Source organism: Ranitomeya imitator, chromosome 3 (assembly GCF_032444005.1).
Source record: "Ranitomeya imitator isolate aRanImi1 chromosome 3, aRanImi1.pri, whole genome shotgun sequence".
Taxonomy (NCBI): Eukaryota; Metazoa; Chordata; class Amphibia; order Anura; family Dendrobatidae; genus Ranitomeya; species Ranitomeya imitator.
In genome coordinates, this window is record NC_091284.1 from 585,416,104 (window position 1) to 585,439,524 (window position 23,421).

The 23,421-nt window shown below is 42.6% G+C and overlaps 1 protein-coding gene across 2 annotated transcripts in view; it reads left to right on the forward strand.

Annotated features, from left to right (window-relative positions):
* ABCC4 (ATP binding cassette subfamily C member 4 (PEL blood group)) overlaps nucleotides 1-23,421 on the forward strand; it is a 440,057-nt gene that overhangs the window by 159,659 nt on the left and 256,977 nt on the right. For both annotated transcript variants that reach the window (XM_069758043.1, XM_069758042.1), the window contains exons 10-12: nucleotides 11,752-11,841; nucleotides 14,159-14,350; nucleotides 16,228-16,322. In XM_069758043.1, coding sequence (XP_069614144.1) covers nucleotides 11,752-11,841; nucleotides 14,159-14,350; nucleotides 16,228-16,322 — 377 coding nt within the window. The remainder of the gene's footprint in view (nucleotides 1-11,751; nucleotides 11,842-14,158; nucleotides 14,351-16,227; nucleotides 16,323-23,421) is intronic.

A 23,421-nucleotide genomic window follows, 5' to 3' on the forward strand; every position in this document is an offset into this window, starting at 1 on the left:
ACCACTGTAGCGTGCAGGCCTTCTGCACCTTACCACTGTAGCGTGCAGGCCACCTGCACCTTACCACTGTAGCGTGCAGGCCACCTGCACATTACCACTGTAGTGTGCAACCCACCTGCGCCTTACCACTGTAGCGTGCAGCCTACCTGCACCTTAGCACTGTAGCGTGCAGCCCACCTGCACTTTAGCACTGTAGCGTGCAGCCCACCTGCACCTTACCACAGTAGTGTGCAACCCACCTGCACCTTACCACTGTAGCGTGCAGCCCACCTACACCTTACCACTGTAGCGTGCAGCCCACCTGCACCTTACCACTGTAGCGTGCAGGCCATCTGCACCTTACCACTGTTGCGTGCAGGCCACCTGCACCTTACCACTGTAGCGTGCAGCCCACCTGCACCTTACCACTGTAGCGTGCAACCCACCTGCGCCTTACCACTTTAGCGTGCAGCCCACCTGCACCTTAGAACTTGTGTTTTAAAGTCTACATATACCTTAGCAGAGGATTTAATTTATTGTTCATTTGTTTCCTAATTGAAGAGCAGGTTTTTATTTTGTCTACATTAAAAATGTTCTATAATTTGGCTTCAGAGTGTTTGTCAGTCCATTATGCCTTGCAGAAATGTTGCAAACCTGTCAGATCATCTGCCCTTGATGGTTATCTACTTTGCTGCTCTTAGTTGTAGAGAACTTCTGCCTACTCGGATCAATGATGACTAGAGATGAGATGTGGCAAGGACACTGGAAGTCAATAGGAGAATAGCTATGGGCAAACTGGGCAAGCCAACAATGAAATCACTGGACTTGGTCTTTAAATCAAGGAATATTTCACTGGCAACGAAGATACAGCGCATACATAGTTTGGACTTTTCTGTGGTAAAATGGATGCGAAATCTGGACTATAGAAAAACAAGACAGGAAAAGAATTAATGCCTTCAAAATGTGGATATTAATAATATCATGGATGGCAAGAAGAACAAACAAATAAATCTTGGAAATAATGAAGCCAGACATGTCACTTGAAGCAGGGATCACCAAGCCATGACTTGCCTATTTTGACACATCATACAAAGACCGCAATCACTGGAAAAGGACTTCATGGTCAGAAACTAGAAGGAACAAGGTGAAGAGGAAGGCCAGCAACCCAATGGCTTGATACTATCAAGATAATGGCAAAGAAAACTATGGTAGACCTATCTAGGCTTGCACAAGATTACTTTTTTTTTTTTTCTCGTACAGTTCGTTCATCCATCAAGTTGCTATAGCTCAAGACTGAGGCAGAGGCTGTTAAAGGATAAATCATTTTCTGTGTTTTCATTCAGATGTTAGTGACTTTTCTTTTACACTGAAAATTAACTGATTTTCTTCAGCATTTGGTCTGCATATCATTTTCACTATCCGTTTAATCAGTTTTTTTTTTTTAGGTATTTTACACAGCTCAGATCCCACTTTTTCTCTCTCCTCCTCCTAAAACGGTATAATTGAAAAAAAATATAGTTCTTTCCATCAAACAAACCATATTAAATTGAATATGGCTCTTAGAATGCAAGGGTTAGAAATATGGTAACATTTTATAGCGTCCTTGATGAAGGTAAAAATAAAGTGGGTTCCTAAGGCTGGGTTCACATTGCGTTAAAACCCGTCCGTTAGACGGACTACGTTACACCGCGGCATACCGAGGTGTAACGCAGTCCGTTAACGCCGCCATTGAATCCAATGTCGGATGCATCTCTAGCGCACGCCCACAATGGGCGTGCGCCAGCGATGTGCCGTCATTGAGTGACGGACCCCGAGACGCGGGCTGCAACGTTTCCGGGTCCGTCACCGCTAGCGCAGATAGAGCTAGCAGATGCTCTATCTGCGCTAGCACGCTGCCATACCGGCACTTGCGTTAACAGCAGCCTGTTAACGTATGGGTTGAACAGGCTGCTGTTAACGCAATGTGAACCCAGCCTTAGAGGTTAAGAATTTCCTGTATCTTTCTGGTTTCTAGGTCTCTTTTGTAACTCTATAAGTACAGTTTGAGCCCAGGTGTTCAAAACAAAGACCTTGTAAATCTTTGTAATAGAGGTTACTATAGTCCAGTGTCCTGAGAACGATGAACATTTTGAGCTGTTTTCTGCAGTTGTGTAGTGAAGTGCTTCATCTAAAGAGGACCTGTTGTTACCAGATAAAAAGTGGCCAGTTTTTGCTCTTCTTTTATTCTCCCTGCTTCCCACAGTGTTTCAGGTCTTGATGCTATATGGACAAGGATACAATTCTTTTTGCACATCCATATACTTGAATAGGCGAGTCTCATCCAAACTACAGAAGAGACTAGTGCATGTTGCAATATATTTATTTATTTTCATGGACAACACTCGGGCTATGTTCACAGAACCGTATTATCAGTCTAAAGGTGAAAATAAATCATTAGGGCATATATAAGGTGTCATCTTTACAGACGATGCATGATCATTTGTGTGCTGTAGTCACAGGGCGCTCGGCAGATAATTCACAAGGGACATAACTTGTTGCCCACCTGGGCATACTAGAGTAGAGTTTGTAGTGCAGTGAATTCTGTCACTAAGATTCTGTAATGAAAAACTGCAGTGACAGAATGTAGAAACATTTACTACAACTTTAAAGTCAAAGCAAAATTTAGGAGTGTAGAAAATGGCCAATCCCTAAATCCAGTACCTACGATACATTGTACCCAGCTAGATATAATAGGTTTTCACAGCCCCGTAAATAAATGCTTTTCTGTCCCCTTTCAGATGGTCTTTATTACCTATATGCTACCCTGACAATAGAGGAAAATTTTAAAGGAACTTAAAGGGTTTAGCAGTTTTCTTAACAATTGGACCAGCACTTGTGTGCATACATATGTGCTGGAGGAGAAGTGTGGGACCAGGACTGTCCAGCTTCATCCTTCAATTGTAAAACTCCTCACATGGGAAAGCTGCTTTTGTATTAGAGAAAGATACAGGTGCTTCACACAAAACTAGAATATCATCAAAAAGTAAATTTCTTTCAGTTCTTCAATACAAAAAGTGAAACTCATATATTATATAGTCATTACAGAGTGATCTATTTCAAGTGTTTATTTCTGTTAATGTTGGTGACTATGGCTTATAGCGAATGAAAACACAAAAGTCATTATCTCAGTTAATTATAAAATTGCATCAAGAGCCACCACACACAGGCGTATCCAGGACATGCGCTACAGGTGTCACATTCCTTGTGTCAAGTCACTCATGAACAATAGACAACGCCAGAAGTGCCTTACCTGGGCTAAGGGGGAAAAAGAACTGGACTGTTGCTCGGTGGTCCAAGGTGTTGTTTTCAGAAGAAAGTACATTTTGAATTTCATTTGGAAATCAAGGTCCCAGAATCTGAAGGAAGAGTTCAGAGGTACACAATCCAAGCTGCTGGAGGTCTAGTGTGAAGTTCAATCCGTTTTGGTTTGGGGGGGCCATGTTGGTGTAGGTCCACTGTGTTTTATCACGACAAAAGTCAGTGCAGCCGTCTAACAGGAAATTTTAGAGCACTTCATGCTTCCCTCTGTTGACACGCTTTTTTGGAGATGGAAATTTCATTCTCCCGCAGGACCTGGACACTGCCAAAAGTACCAATACCTTTACAAACAACAGTATCACTGTGCTTGCTTGATTGACAGCAAACTCGTCTGACCGTAACTCCGTAGAGAATCTATGGGGTATTGTCAAGAGGAAGATGAGACACCAGACCCAACAATGCAGATGAGCTGAAGGCTGCTATCAAAGCAACCTGGGTGTCACAATGTGACTGTCCTGGTGTGACACGACCTGGCAGGTGGTCGGTCACAAAACGGCGAAACACACAAGGGTACACTTTAATAACGGTGGGCCCTGTCGGTAGGGAACGGGGAATGGGCACCTCCTGCACTCACCTGATGCTGTGCCCTGATCTTGCTACCGTCCCTATACGGGTTCTTTCAACCCGTCGCCGACTAGGATACCTAGTCCCTCAATTGCCCTGCTCTAATCCCTATGTAGGGAACTGGCAGGTGAGAGCACTGGTCCCACTGCTGCTCTAATACAACACTGGGAAAGTTACAAACAACAAAGGGACAAAGAAACAATAACACCACACTTAGCTTTATCTGCTGCAATGCACCGCACAGCAGAGTTTGGCATTAACCCCCGATGATCTGAAAGAAAAAAAAGGTTTTAATCTGAAGGAAACCAGATCTGCCACAGATCCAAACATGGATCGTGACACTGGGCTTCCATAACACCTCAGCAGTGTCACAGGCTGATCGCCTCCATGCCACAGCAAATTGAAGCAATGATTGATGCAAAAGAAGCCCCGACCAAGTATTGAGTGCATTTACTGAACATACATTTCAGTAGGTTCACATTTCGGATTTTAAAATAATTTTTCAAGCTGGTGTTATCTCAGTAAATTAGAATACTTTATAATGACTTTTGGGTTTTCATTGGCTGTAAGCCATAATCCTCAACATTAAAAGAAATAAACACATGAAATAGATCCCTCTGTTTGTAATGACTCTATATAATTAGGTTCAGTTTTTGTATTGAAGAACTGAAATAAATTAACTTTTTGATGATATTCTAATTTAGTGAGAAGCACATGTAGGTGCTGTAAGGGGAAACAAGCACACAAAATAGGGTAAAACCCTAATGGAGAAGGGTAGAAAAATATTCATCAGTTGTGCTCACCTGGGACGCAACCCCTATAATGACCTCAGATACCAATTGCAGTGTCTGGGGGAGGATTCCATCTGATAGTTTTCCAAGTAGGGATAAAAACTCGTTAAAAACAGTTGCTGCGCTGCTGGAAATAGGAGTTTCTTGCTGCGGCAGTCTTAAAGGTTCCCTTATTCCACTGTGCGTTTGAATGCTGTATTGGCATCGTTTTCAAGTGAAAAAGTTGGTTTACAATGATTAAATAATAATCTGAGTCTTTACAAAGCCCCTTTAGGTTTCGTTCCCACAATGAACTTTGTGGAGTTTTTATCGCATATGTTCTGCACCTAACTAGGTAAAATAGGCTTTTTTACTTTAGTTTTTTGTCTCATGTTGGTATGTCACATTTTAAATAAAGTTGCTTTTGTCTTTGATATTTCTTGATACTCACAAGTTTTTTGTTTTTTTTATATTTCTTTGTGGATTACATGTGTTTTTGATGCGTTTCCGCAGCAGACATGCACCAACAATGCATGTATATTTTTTTTTTTACCTGTGGATTTTCTGAATCTAATTAAAAGAAAGAAGCACAGGGCATGAGGTTTCTATATATCCATCCACTTTGCTGGAACTGTAAGACGCTGCATTGTTAATGCAGTGAAAATATACAGCATCAGAAATGCATAAAAAATATATCCTAGGCACAGAGCCCAAAGGTTTGTCTGTATCCATATACATTGCTGTGGTATATAGATGTAATGAAGGGTAGACGCTCAGTGAAAGGGGGTTTACCAGTTTCTGAAAACCGCCGTCCCTGGGTCAAGTGCTGAAGTTCTGCTGCTTCTTTACGTGTTTGTTATTGTCTGCAGCGCGCTGATGTGACATCAACAGCGCTGTCGCCAATCACTGAGTCCAGCCCTGTACCTGGGAGCGTAAGTAAAGTTTTATTTTTTTTAAAACTAACTATGTCTAGAGACAGTTTTTTTTTTTTTAGAGTCCTTTAACCCCTTACTGACCTCCGCCGTACCATTACTGCGGAGGTCGGACCCCCTGCTTTGATGTGGGCTCTGGCGGTGAGCCCGAATCAAAGCCGTGACATGTCAGCTGTTTTGAACTGCTGACATGTGCCCGCAATAGCGGCGGGTGAAGTCGTGATTCACCCGCCGCTATTAACTAGCTAATTAACTAGTTAAATGCCGCTGTCAAACGTTGACAGCGGCATTTAACTACCGCTTCCGGCCGCCCCGCCGGAAATGATCACATCGCCGACCCCCGTCACATGATCGGGGTCAGCAATGCGTCGGCATAGTAACCAGAGGTCTCCTTGAGACCTCTATGGTTACTGATGCCGGTTTGCTGTGAGTGCCACCCTGTGGTCGGCGCTCATAGCCTGCCTGTAATTAAGCTACATAGGAGCGATATGATGATCGCTGCTGTGTAGCAGAGCCGATCAGGCTATGCCAGCTTCTAGCCTCCCATGAGGCTGTTGAAGCATGGTAAAAGTAAAAAAAAATTTTTCAAAATATGAAAAAAATAAAAAAAATATAAAAGTTAAAATGACCCCCTTTCGCCCCATTCAAAATAAAACCATAAAAAAAATCAAACCTACTCATATTAGGTATCGCCGCATTCAGAATCGCCCGATCTATCAATTAAAAAAAGGATTAACCTGATCGCTAAATGGCGTAGCGACATTGAATTAACATGCAATAAAGGGCGATCAAAAGAACTTATCTGCACCACAATGCTATCATTTATAAACATCAGCTCGGCACACAAAAAATAAGCCCACACCCAACCCCAGATCACGAAAAATGGAGACACTATGGGTATCGGAAAAGTACGCAATTTATTTTTTTTTAGCAAAGTATGGAATTTTTTTTTACCACTTAAATAAAAAGTAACCTAGTCATGTTTGGTGTCTATGAACTCGTAATGACCTGGAGATTTATAATGGCAGGTCAGTTTTAGCATTTACTGAACCTAGCAAAAAAGCCAAACAAGTGTGGGATTGCACTTTTTTTGCAATTTCACCGCACTTGGAATCTTTTTCCTGTTTTCTAGTACACGACATGCTAAAATCAATGATGTCGTTAAAAAGTACAACTCGTCCCGCAAAAAAACAAGCCCTCACATGACCATATTGACGGAAAAATAAAAAAGTTATGGCTCTGGGAAGGAGGGGAGCGAAAAACGAGAATGCAAAAACGGAAAAGGGCAAGGTCTTGAAGGGGTTAAGGCCTGTTTCACACCATGTTTTTCTGTAAGAGCTACACATTTTTATATTGTAAATCCTGATCTATTGTGAAAGTAAGGGTATGTTCACACGTTCCTGATTTCCATCCTTCTTTTTTCAGGACTGAAACCGCAGCTCTTGGCAGAAAACGCAGGTCCTTTTTTTGGTCCTTTTTTTGTGCTTTTTTGGTGCGTTTTTTGATCCTTTTTTTATGCAGTTTTCTATGCAGAGTCTGTGTGTTTTCTAGGAAGTTTTTTAGGGTTAAAATGGCTGAAAATACCCTAACCCTACCCCTACCCCTACCCCTAATCCTAACCCTAACCCTACCCCTACCCCTAACCCTAACCCTGACCCTACCCCTAACCCTAACCCTATTCTAACCTTAGTGGAAAAAAAAAAAAAAATTCTTAATTTTTTTTATTGTCCCTACCTATGGGGGTGACAAAGGGGGGGGGGTGTCATTTACTATTTTTTTATTTTGATCATTGAGATAGGTTATATCTCAGTGATCAAAATGCACTTTGGAACGAATCTGCCGGCCGGCAGATTCGGCGGGCGCACTGCGCATGCGCCCGCCATTTTGCAAGATGGTGGCGCCCAGGGAGAAGACGGCCGGACGGACATCGGGAGGCCGGGTAAGTATAAGTGGGGAGATTAGGGCACGGGGGGGGGGGAGCACGGGGGAGGGGCATCGGAGCACGGGGGGGCATCGGAGCATGGGGGGGTGGGATCGGGGCAGCCACACTCCGCCCACGCACTTCCGCCCGCTTCCCCGCACTTCCTGCTGCAGCGGTTCGGCACCACAAACCGCAATAAAACCCGCAGATATATTTTTGATCTGCGGGTTTTACTGCGGGTTTGACCTCACAATGGAGGTCTATGGGTGCAGAACCGCTGCGGCTCCGAAAAAAGAAGTGACATGGTACTTCTTTTTTCCCGCAGCTATTCAGCGCGGCTTTTTTTTTTGAAATTCAGGAACATGTGCACAGCGGTTCCTGTTTTCCATAGGGTACATTGTACTGTACCCTGCATGGAAAACAGCTGCGGAACCGCAGCGGCAAAAACGCTGCGGTTCCGCAGTAAAAAACGCACTGTGTGAACATGGCCTAAAACTGATGCACATGGATGCATTTTAACACATACTTTGCATTTTAACACAAATCTTGCCTGGTGCAGGCATGTACTACGGAGGACAAAGAATGAACCTCAATCCAATATTGCAGCCAGCATGCAGCCAGCGGGTAAGGAAAGGGTGAATCAAACACCCAAAAACCCCGCCCCTATGGCTGAAGATTGTTCCCTCCAAATTCAGGTGACAGTGTCCCTTTAAGTTACATTGTGGGTCGGGGTCTCAAAAGATCATGTGACTTATTTTCTGGATATAAAACCATTGTCACACTTTTACATTCTTTTTTTTTTTCAATCAGTTTGCGTCCATCTCCCAGAGACGACAATGTTCCAAAGAAGTGAATAGTGGAGGTTTTCCATCAGTTGTATTAAAGGATGACATGTGCAGTAGACTGCGTTTTTTACATCCTGAAACAAAAAAATCTGATCAAAACTGCTGTGTGCATTGTTACCACACAATGTATGCTGTAAAAACTGTTCCCAAGTGTTTTCCAGTACTCTATGTGGTAAAATGAGTGGTGCCGTTTAAAAGCACAACTTGTCCTGCAAAATACGGGCCCTCATGAGTCTATGGGGACAGAAAAGCTCTTGGAGGAAGGGTGAGGAAGACACAAAAACAGAAATTGTCCATGTGGGGAAGGGGTTAAAAGACGTGTTCCATGGACACAAAGGTGTTCATAGGATTAATTTATCCATATGAAGGCCAGAACAGTGTTTTGTTAGCGGAGTATGATATCCATTACAGGCATCCATTAAATATTTTCATCATTAGCTGTTTTCATGATGTATATATTAAATGAATGCCATTACAGCCTATGGGTGAGATGGCATAATTGTAATGTTTCCTGTGTCACTTACCTCATCTCCACACTTCCTTCACCCCTTGAACTAGCGCCTAGCACTATGTTTTTGTTAGGTTGCTGCCCTCTACTGGTAGTTTTTATGTTGGCCTTCTTAGGCTATGAGTACACAGATTTTTACAAGGAGTTTTTGGAGAAGAAACTTTCCAAATCTCAAAACTACTTAAACTGAATTTCCACTGTTTCTCCTCCGAAAGCTCAGCACATACCCGTAAAGTGTTTTTCTGAGCCTACACTAGTCTATTAAGAGATACCAATACTCTAGTATAAATTCATCGACTGAATGGATTTTTTCCTTTTACATATTTAATCTCTCAGAGGAGCATGCATGGCTTATACGTCACTGTCTGCAAGGAGAAACGTTACACCCTAGACTCCTTTTACAAGTGAATCCTTCCCAATTTTAGCCATACAGTGGCACATAAAAGTTTGTGGACCCCTGGTCGAAATTACGGTTATCATGGACTAATAAGCAAGTGCAAGATGAAATGATCTCTAACAAGCCTAACGTTAGTGCATGCATGTATATATGTGTGTGTGTGTGTGTGTGTGTGTGTGTGTGTGTGTGCGTGCGTGTGTGTGTGTGTGTATATATATATATATATATATATATATATATATCTATCTATATACAATATACAATATATGTAATCACACACAATGCAAAATGTTCAGTTTGTCTGATTTTTCTCTTTATAGTATATTTTTGAGTAAAATGTAAATTGTTCTTTTATTCTATAAACTGCTGACATGTCTCTGAAGTTCCACGCAATAAACTTTGCTTTTTTTCCATAAAAAAAAAAAAACAATGGTCAAACAAAAACAAAACAAAAAATAAACCCAGTGCTTTCAGACATCAAATAATGCAGAGAAAACAAGTCCATAATCATTTAGAAACAACAATACTAATGTTTTAACTCTGGAAGAGTTCAGAAATCAACATGAGTTTTAATCAGAGCTTTGATGCGTCTTGGCATGCTTTCCACCAGTCTTTCACACTGCTTCTGGAGCAAAAATGTAAGCAGTTCTTCTTTGAAGGCTTGTGACTATCCATCATCCTCTTGATTACATTCCAGAGGTTTTCAATGGGGTTCAGGTCTGGAGATTGAGCTGCCCATGACAGAGTTTTTTATGTGGTAGTCTCTTAATTTTTGCCAGAGCTGTATGTATGTATGTATGTATGTTTTATTATAATATAATGTTATTCATCTTTTACATTTTTAATAATGAGAAAAAGGAAAATGGGCACCTGTTTTGAACAGCTGACATGTTCCTTTAACAGCCGCAGGTGGAATCGCGATCCACCCACGGTTGTTAGCCCGTTAAATGATCTGTTAAACTACCAGAAGTTTGTCACTAATCCTGCCCTTTGGTGCCCATGTCACATGATCGCCAGTGGGTTGGCATGACAACCCGCGGTCTGCAGCAGACCCCTGTGGTTGTCGTTGCTGGAATGCTGAGCGCCGCCAAGCAGTCAGCGCTCATAGCAAGTGAGCATTTCCGCTACACACAAGCAATCTGATCATCGCCTGTGTGTAGCAGAGGCGATCGATATATCACAGCTTCTAGTCTCCCATGGAGACTATTGAAACAAAAGTGAAAAGTAAAAAAAAAAAAATTTCAAATCACCCCTGTTTCGCACCATTCAAAGTAAAACCATAAAAAAAAATAAATGCACATATTTGGTATCGCTGCTTTCAGAATCTATTTTAAAAAAATACGGCATAACGAAAAAAGTCAAAACTCCCTAAGTGTGTTTTTTTTTGGTCGCCACAACATTGCATTGAAATGCAGTAACCGGCGATCAAAAGATCCTATACACACTATCATGGTACCATTACAAACGATAGCTCGGCACCCAAAAAATAAGCCCTCACCTGGCCTTTCCCAACAATAACCCTAACAGGCCATAACCCTAACAGGCTAATTAAGGTCTGAAGCCTTGGTCAAAGTTCTCTGAGCACATAAATCTCCAAGTTTGCCCAAACGTTTGAACTTTTGCATCACCCTATCTTCCTTTTTGTAATTTTTAAAAGTGACCGTATTTGCCTAAAATACAAAGGAAATGTGTTATCTTTAACTTTAGCCATTTTAGATATGTTTTCAACCTCAACTTGCTTAACTGTTCACAATAGCAGTAAGGCTAGGTTCACATTGCGTTAGTGGGTGTCCGCTAACGGACTCCGTTACATGGCGCAATTGTCGCAATTAACGCTATGTAACAGATCCGTTAGCGCACCCATTGACTGCAATGTGCAAACGGATCACTAACGCATTGCTAACGTATGCCTTTTTTGGCATGCGTCAGCGATGTGCCGTTAGTTTCAGACGGACCTCGAACGCTGCTTGCAGCGTTCAGGGTCCGTTCTTCGCTAGCGCAGATCGGGCATCTGCGCTAGCGTGATTGCCAAACGCAATCCCTTTTTGGACATTGCGTTAGCGCAATCAGTTAGCGTATCCGCTAAACGGATTGCACTAACACAATATGAACCTAGCCTAAGGCTGGTTTCACACTTGCGTTGGGCAGAGCTGTGGACGGCTGCATAGTTCTTCCGTTAAGCCCCACCCACTGCCCCACCTCTTCCCTTCAGCTCCGCCTACGGAGGCATGCTTCGAGTGTAACATGTTGCATTTTGTTGTAGTCGGCGCACTTTCAAAACGACACATCTGAAGGCATCCGCATACATTCACATGGCCTGCGTATCCTATGTTAAAGCTAGGTACGCAGGACGCATGCCGACTTTTTATTTTTACACTTTTCTATACTTTGACTGTCATCATTGGCTGTAATTCTTTGTGGGTAGTTGGTTGAAATTTATAGCCGCTTCCCTAAAAAGTTTTTAATATTTCTCACCAGACGCTGGCAATGCCTACTCTCCAAAATATTTCTTGCACTGTGAGACCAGGAGAACTACTGGCTGTCATTGGACCAGTTGGGGCTGGAAAAGTGAGTATTTCTACATTTTTTTCCCCCTATGCTGCTTGAATAACCAAATCTGATTTTGCAGAATAATGAAAATGCTGATTCTTGTGTAGGCTGTATTCAGAGTCAGTCTGTGTACTGGAGATGAAAGACAATGTGTTCTGTACCAATGATTGTTCCAAAGCATTCCAGTCTTTCTCAAGACACAATCATCTGCTTAGTTTACCTCACTGTGTTGTGGCTTCTTTTTGGTGTCTGGTAAAGGGAGAATTAGACAGAAATCAAAATGCATTCCAAGCTCTTTCTTCTGTCTCATTCATTGTGATAAAATTTGGGTCTCTCATAATTGTTCTTATTTGAGGTCCATCAAATATTCCAGCCTTTTTCTTCTCTTCACTAAGACCAGGAAAAGTTGAACATATATAGTTAAAGCATTCTCCACTGTGATTGAGAGCTTTGACGAACTGCTTCATCAATACAAGCTGTATGTGTAAGGGAGGAAAGACAATGTCCTTCTTATCCACTAGAGGATCATGGATGACATTCTTATCGCCAGATGCCAAACTCTGTCGCTGAGGCCATTCAGTTTTCACCCAATGCTCTGCTGTAGCTCTACTGTCCCAGTTGCACAGAAAACAAGGGTGTTATCATAACAAATGGGAATTATGCATGTTCAAAGAAAACAAAGATATTCTCACATTTATTGGGAGACTAAATGAAAACTAAATTTACCTTAGTGAACCATATAAACCGGCACTTTTCATACACTACGTATATTTATCATGGAATTCTTTAAAATGGGCTATATACCTGTAGCGTAAAAACGTGATGTGATAGAGAAATTATAAGATCAGATTTGAATTCAGCACCCTCAAATTAGTCTAAAACTGTTCTTAAAGTCCATGCCAGAATTGTTTTTTTTTTTTTTGTAGACCAGTGTAATCTTAAACATTACAAGTCACAACTGGTACAGGAGTAGAGAGGACCCTGCCCGCGAGGACTCCCAATTATTACAATGTATATTATAAGTTACTGTATTTCAGACCATAAAACACACCTAGGTTTTAGAGGAGTAAAATAGAAAAAGAATTTGCAAAAAAATATGGTCAATTCTGTACTAATATCTATCTATCTATCTATCTATCTATCTATCTATCTATCTATCTATCTATCTATCTATCTATCTATCTATCTATCTATCTATCTAGTATACATGGCCTCCTCATCCCTATCCTGATAGGCATGACTCCTCATCCCTATCCTGGTATAAGGCTCCTCATCCCTATCCTGGGATGTATGGCCCTCCCATCCCTATCCTATCCGAGAGGTGTCGCTCTTCTTAGTCTGGCGCCTCCCATCTTACTATCGCTGTCCTCCTTCTTGATTCATGTGGATGACACGTCCCTGCATGCAGTCTGCTTAAAATTGCGCTCCTGTGCAGGCGTACTTCTCTGCCCTGTTGAGGGCAGAGCAAAGTACTGTAGCTCGTAGGCGCCGGGAAAGGTGAGAGAGGCTCAGCGCTTGTGCACTGCAGGACTCTGCTCTGCCCTCAACATGGCAGGAGCGTGATGCCGAGGAGTCTGTGTGGATTATGCAGGGACAGGTAATTCACATGAGTCAAGAAGGAGGACGGTGATCATAAGATGATGGGAGGTGCCGCACCAAAACAAACAACACCCCTCGTACCAGACCGCCCTGCGGGTGAGTATAATGAAAGTTTATTTTTCTAGTTTTTCTACAGGTCTGGTTGGGGGCAGATATACAGTATTATAGAATGCTGTACATAAGCCCTGAAAGGTGGTGGCTGCATATCATATCGGCCAAACCTGGTGACAAGTTCACTTTACCAAATTTTTGAAACATTGTGTACACTACTATTGAGCGAATATACTCGTTACTCGAGATTTTCCGAGCACACTCGGGGGTCCTCCGAGTATTTTTTTTTAGTGCTCGGAGATTTAGATTTCTTCGCCTCAGCTGAATGATTTACATCTGTTAGCCAGCATAAGTACATGTGGTGGTTGTCTGGTTGCTAGGGAATCCCCACATGTACTTAAGCTGGCTAACAGATGTAAATCATTCAGCTGAGGCGATGAAAATTAAATCTTCGAGCACTAAAAAATACTTGGAGGACACTTGAGCATGCTCGGGAAATCTTGAGTAACAAGTATATTCGCTCATCACTAGTGTACACCTTTGATAACTTTGACACAGTTAAAGGCAATGCAGTCACAAGCAAAGCGGACATTAAAAATTCCCCCTGATATATTCCCCCCCACAGTGTTTGTAAAATGCTTACACCATTAGAAGACTATTCTATATGTTCTTTTCCTGCTCTCAGTCATCCCTTCTGAGTGCCGTACTGGGGGAACTGCCAAAAGGTAAAGGTTTTGTGGACATCAGAGGAAGAATTGCGTACGTGTCGCAGCAGCCATGGGTGTTTTCTGGCACTGTCCGAAGTAACATATTATTTGGGAAGGAATACAACCAAGAGAAATATGAAAGAGTCTTGAGGGTCTGCGCTCTGAAGAAGGTAAGGCATTATCTGCAGACGTGTATTTTTATGAACACTTTTGCGATTCCCTTTCAGTGTAAGTGCAGCTTAAAGCGGTTGTCCGACCTTAGGCTAAAAGTCTCTGTGTGAGTGTAGACTTGAGAATCCTCACATTGTGTGCGCTGTGAGGATTCTGTGACGCCGCGAGCTGTCGGTCATATATGCACAAGTATGTGAATGACATACTTCTGGTCACATTCCGGCTAGACTGTGAACGGCTTTGCTCAGTACACTTGCATTGAGGGCGGTCGTGCTCCTCTAGTCGGCATGTGACCACAATTATGCAAATCACATACTTGCAGTCATGCTCCCAATATTGGCACCAGAAGTGTCACAGTGCAGTGCACACGATGTGAGGATTCGCAAGTCTGCAGTCACATAAAGGGACTCCTGGCTTCAGATTTGTGCTGAATGGTAACCACAGTTGTCAGTACTTTGTGACTTTACTTTTTTTTTATTTATTGGAATTTTTCTGATTTGAGGAGTTTTTTGAGTTTTTTTTTGTTCCCTGAACCAGTTTTGAAGAGTTTTTTTTCACACATTTTAGGATTTTAGGAGAGCTTTTTTCTTGAAGCTTTTTTTTCTGCAGCCTTCTGATTGGACAGTGCTAGTCTAAAGGATTTTCCATCTAGAAACTCTACTCAGAAGTGACTTACATTTTAAGTTCTCCCACCTGGTGTTTTTCTAAAGCTGAAGCAGAAGAAAAACGCTCAAAAGACTGAACACACAACCAACAAGTCATTTTATAAAGGAAATGAATATGAAGAGTCTTTCAAGCATTTTTCAAGTGATTTTTATGGGCGTATTTTGGAGTGGACCCCCTATAATGGACTTCTCAAAAAAATCAGTGCATTCATATCCTTTAGGGTATGTGTCCACGTTCAGGATTGCATCAGGATTTGGTCAGGATTTTATGCAGGTAAAATCCTGACCAAATCTGCACCTGAGGTCACTGGCAGGTCACCTGCGTTGTCCTTGCGTTGTTTCTGCAATGTAAGGACATGCTGCGTTCTTAAAAGATGCGCCGCATGTGCGTTTTCGCGGCTATGCCACATGCGTCTTTTAATGCATAGTGAAGATGGGATTTCATGAAATCCCCTCCACTATGCTGTAACATCTGGACGTTGCGTTTTTGACGCTGCGGCTCAACACAGCGTCAAAGACGCAGCGTTTCCTGAAGATGGAAACATACCCTTGCATTGCATTGCATTTTCATCGGATTCTCCTTGAGCTGATGCCCATTTCTTAAATCTTTTACGATACCACATTAAACCTTTAATTATTAGAACTTCGTCTTAAGGATATATTTTATTTTTTATTTATTTTACTCAGTTAACACCATTAATTCCACAGCGCTTTACATACATTATTGGCACTGTCCTTATTGGGGCTCACAATCTAGAATCCCTATCAGTATGTCTTAGGAATGTGGGAGGAAACCCACCCAAACACGGGGAGAACATACAGACTCCTTGCAGATGTTGTCCTTGGTGGGTTTTGAACCTAAGACTCCAGCGCTGCAAGGCTGCAGTGCTAACCACTGAGCCACCGTGCTACCCATCCTAAATACATTTCAACAATAGAATATTTTCTGTGACGTCTGCCTTATCAGGTCCTCTGCCGCATACAGTGTGGAGAACATTGCTCCTTTGCATCTGTAGAATCAGTGACTAGTGCCAGCCATGATGCCCATACAGAACATGGCGGAAAGAGCACCTGGGAGATTAGAAATAGAATGCATTTGCCAATGTACTCCAGACCTCTTATCTATGAACTATGGTGCTCCACATACAAGGGATTGTTTTTCTAAGTGCAGAATAGTGAAATGTTGTTAGTGTTATTCTGTTATTGGACAGGACCTGCTACAATTAGAGGATGGGGACATGACGATGATTGGAGATCGCGGTGTTACATTAAGTGGAGGACAAAAGGCTCGTGTTAACTTGGCAAGGTAAGAATGCAGAAACACTTTCATGGAGACTTTTGTAGCTTTTTTTTTTTTATTATATAGAGATATTAACAAGTGTAAAGGAAATCTGTCATTCCCGTGTCAGTAAAAGTAGACCAACTTTACAAGGAGCATTTGGTTGCTTACCTTTCTTCAGACATCTACCATTATGATAAGCTTCTGTTCCATTCACTTTAAATGGGTTGTCCCACAAGCAAAGTACATTTTAATTAATAGATTTTGTAATAATAAGTTCCACAATTGTATGTGTTTTTTAAAAAAATAATAATAATGTCCCTGGGCCCCATACACATCAGACTATCTTTGTCTGAACCAGTCAATATCAGGTTCACCCTTTTCTGACAGGACTGTTTTAATTTTTTTTTCTTTTATTGCTTTTTATGTTAATTTTTCCTCCTAGTCTTCCAAAATGTTTTTATTTTTCCATCATTATAGCTGTACTAGATGGAGGGCGATAATGTCACGATGGGGCAGGCTTTGCAGCCTACGCTTAAATGCATTGTTTTTGTCCCAGCGATGCTGTTGCTCTTCAAAAGTCTCATTTGCCCGTTGTTGTCTTCCACGTTGTGCCTTTGCTGCTTTCCTTTCATTGTTCTTGGCGTACTTTTTAGGAGGAGCCATGTTGGTGTTGATATTTGCTTTTTAAAGGGGTTTTCCCACGAACGAAAGTTCATTTTAAAAATAATCTGTGTCTGACCTTGTACAGAACATACCACAGCTCTTGGGCAGGGGAATACTGACATTACACCAGGAGATCGCAGTGGATACATTTTGTGAGGTAATATATTGTTTAAAAACAGTCAGTGAAATATTTTACTTGACAAAATGAATCCTCTGTGATCCCCTGCTGTAATGTCAGTATTGTCTTTTGCTTCCTCCCCTGCCCAGGAGCTGTGGTATGCTCTTTACACTGTCAGACACAGACAATTTTTAAAATGAACTTTCGTTCATGGGAAAACCTCTTTAATGTGACCGGCTTCCTCTGCCTGTAGACGCGTAGCGCATCTGCTGCCGGGATCAGCCGAATGATTCACTGCCCCTGCTCAGAATTCACGCAGGTGCAGTAAATCAGCCGCCACCATCTTCGTGCAGACAGATAGTGGCGGTCACCTAAAAACTGCGCATGTGCTCCTCCTGTACAAAAATGGCTTTGGTCAGTCAATCATTCGGCTGATCCCGGTGGCGGCGTGTTCGCGATGGTGTTCCACTGGTGGTACCGCGCAAGAGGCTGTGTACAGTGTGTGTGGTGCGGTGCGGTGCGGTGCGGTGCGTACAGCATATACAGAGGGGTGTGTGGTGCATACGGCGTAAACAAACAGTGTGTGTCTGGTGCAACAGTGTTCCGCTGGTGGTACCGCGCAAGAGGCTGGTACCACCAGCAGTTTCCATATTGAGACACCCATCACTTGGGTGTCCCAATATGGCGCTCGGTGAACTTCCGCCGCTTGGAATTCTGGGATCTGGACACATCTGGACAGAACAGGATGTGAAGACATTACAAGGTAATTATATATTAAAGAGAAGATGAGGGCTTGGTTTTTTTTAACCCCTTTGTCCCAAGGGTGCTTTGCATGTTAATGACCAAGCCAATTTTTACAATTCTGACCACTGTCCCTTTATGAGATAATAATAACTCTGGAACGCTTCAATAGATCCTGGTGATTCTGACATAGTTTTTTTTGTGACATATTGAACTTCACGTTCGTGGTACAATTTCTTTGATATGACTTGCGGTTATTTGTGAAAAAACAGAAATTTGGCAAAAATTTTGCAATTTTCCAACTTTGAATTTTCATGCCCTTAAATCACAGCAATATGTCACACAAAATACTTACTAAGTAACATTTCCCACATGGCTACTTTACATCAGCACAATTTTGGAACCAACATTTTTTTTTATTAAGGTACCTTCACACATAACGATATTGTTAACGATATCGTTGCTATTTGTGACGTAGCAACGATATCGTTAATGAAATCGTTCTGTGTGACAGCGACCAACGATCAGGCCCCTGCTGGGAGATCGTTGGTCGCTGAATAAAGTCCAGAACTTTATTTCGTCGCTGGACTCCTGCTGACATCGCTGGATCAGCGTGTGTGACACCGATCCAGCGATGTCTTCACTGGTAACCAGGGTAAACATCGGGTAACTAAGCGCAGGGCCGCGCTTAGTAACCCGATGTTTACCCTGGTTACCATGCTAAAAGTAAAAAAAAACAAACACTAGATACTTACCTACCGCTGTCTGTCCCCGGCGCTCTGCTCTGCACTCCTCCTGCACTGGCTGTGAGCCGGAAAGCAGAGCGGTGACGTCACCGCTCTGCTTTCCGGCCGCTGTGCTCACAGACAGTACAGGAGGAGAGCAGAGCACAGCGCTGGAGCACAGACGGCGGTAGGTAAGTATGTAGTGTTTGTTTTTTTTAACTTTTAGCATGGTAACCAGGGTAAACATCGGGTTACTAAGCGCGGCCCTGCGCTTAGTTACCCGATGTTTACCCTGGTTACTGGCATCGTTGGTCGCTGGAGAGCGGTCTGTGTGACAGCTCTCCAGCGACCAAACAGCGACGCTGCAACGATCCGGATCGTTGTCGGTATCGCTGCAGCGTCGCTAAATGTGAAGGGGCCTTTAGGGAGTTATAAGGGTGAAAAGTTAAACAGTGATTTCCCATTTTTACAACACCATTTTTTTTTATAGGGACCACCTCACATTTGAAGTCACTTTGAGGGGTCTGTATGATAGAAAATACCCAAAAGAGACACCATTCTAAAAACTGCACCCCTAAAAATGCTCAAAACCACATTCAACCCCTCAGGTGCTTCACAGGAATTTTTGGAATGTTTAAAAAAAAAAAAATGTACATTTGTTTTTCTCCTACGCCTCATTGGGGGGGACACAGGACCATGGGTGTCATGCTGCCGCCACTAGGAGGACACTAAGTTAACACATAAAGAATAGCTTCTCCCCTGCAGTAAACACCCTCCTGCTGGCTCTAAGTGAACCAGTTCTTGCTTAGTGTCTGTGGGAGGCACTTGGGTCTGTTTGACCCCACCGAATTTACTTCAGATCCAATATTTTTTATTTTACCAAAGGTGATAGGAGAAATTGGATCCCAAAAGTAGTTGTGCGATTTTTCCTGAGTACGCTGATACCCCATATGTGGGGGTAAGCCACTGTTTGGGTGCATGACAAAGCTCGGAAGGAGCGCAGCTTGACTGTCAATGCAAAATTGGCTGGAATTGAGATCGGACACCATGTCACATTGGGAGAACCCCTGATGTGCTTATACAGTGGAACCCCCCCCCCCCACAAGTGACACCATTTTGGAAAGTAGACCCGTTAAAGAACTTATCTAGATGTGTGGTGAGCACTTTGAACTCCCAAGTGCTTCACAGAAGTTTATAACGTAGAGCTGTGAAAAAAAATCATATTTTTTTCACTAAAATGATCTTTTGCCCCCAATGTTTTATGTTACCAAGGGTAACAGTAGAGATTGGATCCAAAAGTTGTTGTGCAATTTCTCCTGAGTACGCCGATACCCCATATGTAGGGGAGTACTACTTTTGAGGCACGGTGCAAAGCTCAGAAGGCAAGAGGTATATTGGAGTTCAGATTTTGCTGGAATGGTTTGAGGGTGCCATGTCACATTGGCAGAGCCCCTGAGGTGCCAGAACAGCAGAAACACCCTACATGTGAACTCACTTTACAAACTACACTCCCCAGTGAATTCATCTAGGGGTGCAGTGATCATATTAACACCACATGTGCCTCACAAAATTTTATACCACTGAGCGGTGAAGAAACAATAAGTTACATTTCTACAACTAAAATGTTGTTTTAGCCCCAAGTTTTTAATTTTTCTAAGGGCTAATAGGATTTTTTTTTACAACAAACTGATGTCCATTTTTGCCTGAGTGTGCCAATAACCTACATGTAATCGGGAAATATTTTTCAGGCACAATGCAAAGCTCAGAAGGCAAGGAGCACCAGATTTTACTGTTATGGTTTGCAGGTGCCATAACCCACTGGGAGAGCCCATGAGCTGCCAGAACAGCAGAACCACCTATAAGTAACCCCATTTTAAGAAGTACACCTCTCAATTAATGTAGGGGTGCAGTGATCATGTTGACATCATGGGTGTGTCACAGAATTTTATACCATTGGGAAGTGAAGACAAAATAACTATGTTTTTACTACCAAAATTTAGTTTTAGTCAAAGATGTTACATTTTCACACAAAAAGTGGGTAAAAATGGCACCAAAATTTGTCCCACAATTTCTGCTGAACGCGGCAATACCCCTTATGTGGCTATACACGACTACTTAGCCATACGGAGAGACTCGGGAGGAGCGGAGCGCTATTTGCCTATTCAAGTGAAAGGGTCTGTGCACATGTCAGTGTGTTTCCACGGACCGTGTGTCTGTGGGCAAAATACACTGACAAGTCCATTTTTTTTATGTCAGCACGGGCCACAAAATGTCCCACACGCGTGCATAGGCATAACACACAGGGATGTCATCTGTGTGACATGCACTGGCGCCTGGGAAGAAGTGTTTCAGTAATCGCTGTTTCCCCTCGCCGGGTGCTGAACACTGCTCTCATCATTCTCTATTGCTCTGCCGGCAATCGGCGCGAGCAGGGGCGAATAATGAGTTACATTTAAGTGATAAAAGAGACAGCAGGCAGCGGCTGATGGGACTATAAATAAAAAAAATGATGTGGGTTCCCCTGTATTTTCTATAACCAGCCAAGCAAAACTCACAGCTGGGGTCTATAATGCTCAGCTGTCAGCTTCAGCAAGGTTGGTTATCAAGAATAGAGGGGTCACCATGCTCTTTTTTTTTTTTTTTTTAAATTATTTAAATAAATGTAGAAAAAAATAGTGTGGTGCTCCCCCCCCCCCCCCTTTTGACAACCAGCCTTGCTAAATCTCACAGTGGTGGGCGGTTTTCTCAGACTGGTAAGGGACCATGGATGTTGACCCCACCCCAGCCTAAATATAGCGGCCCGCAACTGCCCAGAAAAGGCACATCTATTAGATTCGCCAATTCTGGCTCTTTGCCCGGCACTTCCCACTTGCCGTGTAGCGGTGGCAAGTGAGGTTCATATTTGTGGGGTTGATGTCACCTTTGTATTGTCAGGTGACATCAAGCCCACGACTTAGTAATGGAGAGGTGTCCATTACTAATCCAATAGTTATATGGTAAATAAAGACGCAGCCAGAATAAAGTCCTTTAATTGAAATAATGAATCCTTTAATATTCTCAATTAAACCATACTTACAACCTTGCCTAAATCCACCGAAGCACTCGATATCCTGTAATAAAAATAAAATAAAAAAACAACAATATACCATTTCCTGTCCGTTGTTCTGTCCCACGTCATAATCCATGTCTGAGGGATAATTAGTTTTCAACCTGGACGGTGCCAAGATGCGACACTCCAGGCTGAGAACCACTAGTGAATGAGCTGCAGGGAACACAGCGTCAGTGACCAGAGGTGACGTCGTAGAGGTTACCTCCAGTCACTGGGCTCCATTGCCAGCCGGGCTGACCTGCGGCGAGATTCGGTGAGATCCCCGTGAGCACGCGATTTCCAAACAACCCACCCAAAGAATGAACATGTTACTACTTTTATCCACTTCAAGGTTTGTAAACCCTTACTTGACTAAAAGAAGTAACAGAAGACAGAACATGTGCACAGCAATGTCGTTTTTACATTACTGTTCATCAGATTAATTTTTTTTTTTGCTGTGGTTTTGCTTCACTTTTTCAGCCAGATTAACCCCTTCGCGCCATGCGCCGTACTAGTACTGCGCTGCCGGCACTGCATTTGTGCCAGCAGCAGTACTAGTACGGCGCACCGAACACCGCGGTCTTGCGCTGAGCGCCGCGGTGATCGGGTGCGGGTGTCAGCTGTATATGACAGCTGACACCCCGCAGCAATGCCCACGATCGGCGCTATCGCCGATCGCGGGCATTTAACCCCTCTGATGCCGCTGTTAGTAGTGACAGCGGCATAGAGGAGGATCACGCAGGGACGGGGGCTCCCTGCGCTCTCCCACTGGAGCAACGCAATGAGATCGCGTTGCTCCGGTGACCCGGAAGGAGTCCCCGGATCCAAGATGGCCGCCGGACTCCTTCCGGGTCATGAAATGACCTGGCTAGTCGGTGCCTGCTGAGAGCAGGCGCCGGAAAGCCACCTAAGCTTGTCTGTCAGATCGTTGATATGACAGAGTGCTATGCACACTGCCAGATCAACGATCTGATCTAATACAGTGATGTCCCACCCTGGGACAATGGTAGAAAGTAAAAAAAAAAAAAATAGAATGTATATAAAAAAATAAAAAAATCCCCAAATAAAAAAAAAAAAAACATTTCCCAGTAAATCCATTTATTTATGTAAATTAAAAAAAACTATAAAAGTATATATATTTGGTATCGTCGCATCCGTAACGACCCGCTCTATAAAACTATCCCACTAGTTAACCCCTTCAGTGAACACCGCAAAAAAAATTAATAAAAAACAAGGCAAAAAACATTGCTTTATTATCATACAGGCGAACAAAAAGTGGAATAACACGCGATCAAAACGACGGATATAAATAACCATGGTACCGCTGAAAACGTCATCTTGTCCCGCAAAAAAAAAGCCGCCATACAGCATGATCAGCAGAAAAATAAAAAAGTTATAGCTCTCAGAATAAAGCAATGCAAAAACAATTATTTTTTTTATATAAAATAGTTTTTATTGTGTAAAAGCGCCAAAACATAAAAAAAATTACATAAATGAGGTATCGCTGTAATCGTATTGACCTGAAGAATAAAACTGCTTTATCCATTTTACCACACGTGGAACGGTATAAACACCCCCCCTAAAAGAAATTCAGGAATTGCTGGTTTTTGTTCATTCCGCCTCCCAAAAATCGGAATAAAAAGCGATCAAAAAATGTAATCTGCCCGAAAATGGTACCAATAAAAACGTCAACTCGTCCCGCAAAAAACAAGATCTCACATGACTCTGTGGACCAAAATATGGAAAAATTATAGCTCTCAAAATGTGGTGATGCAAAAACTTTTTTTT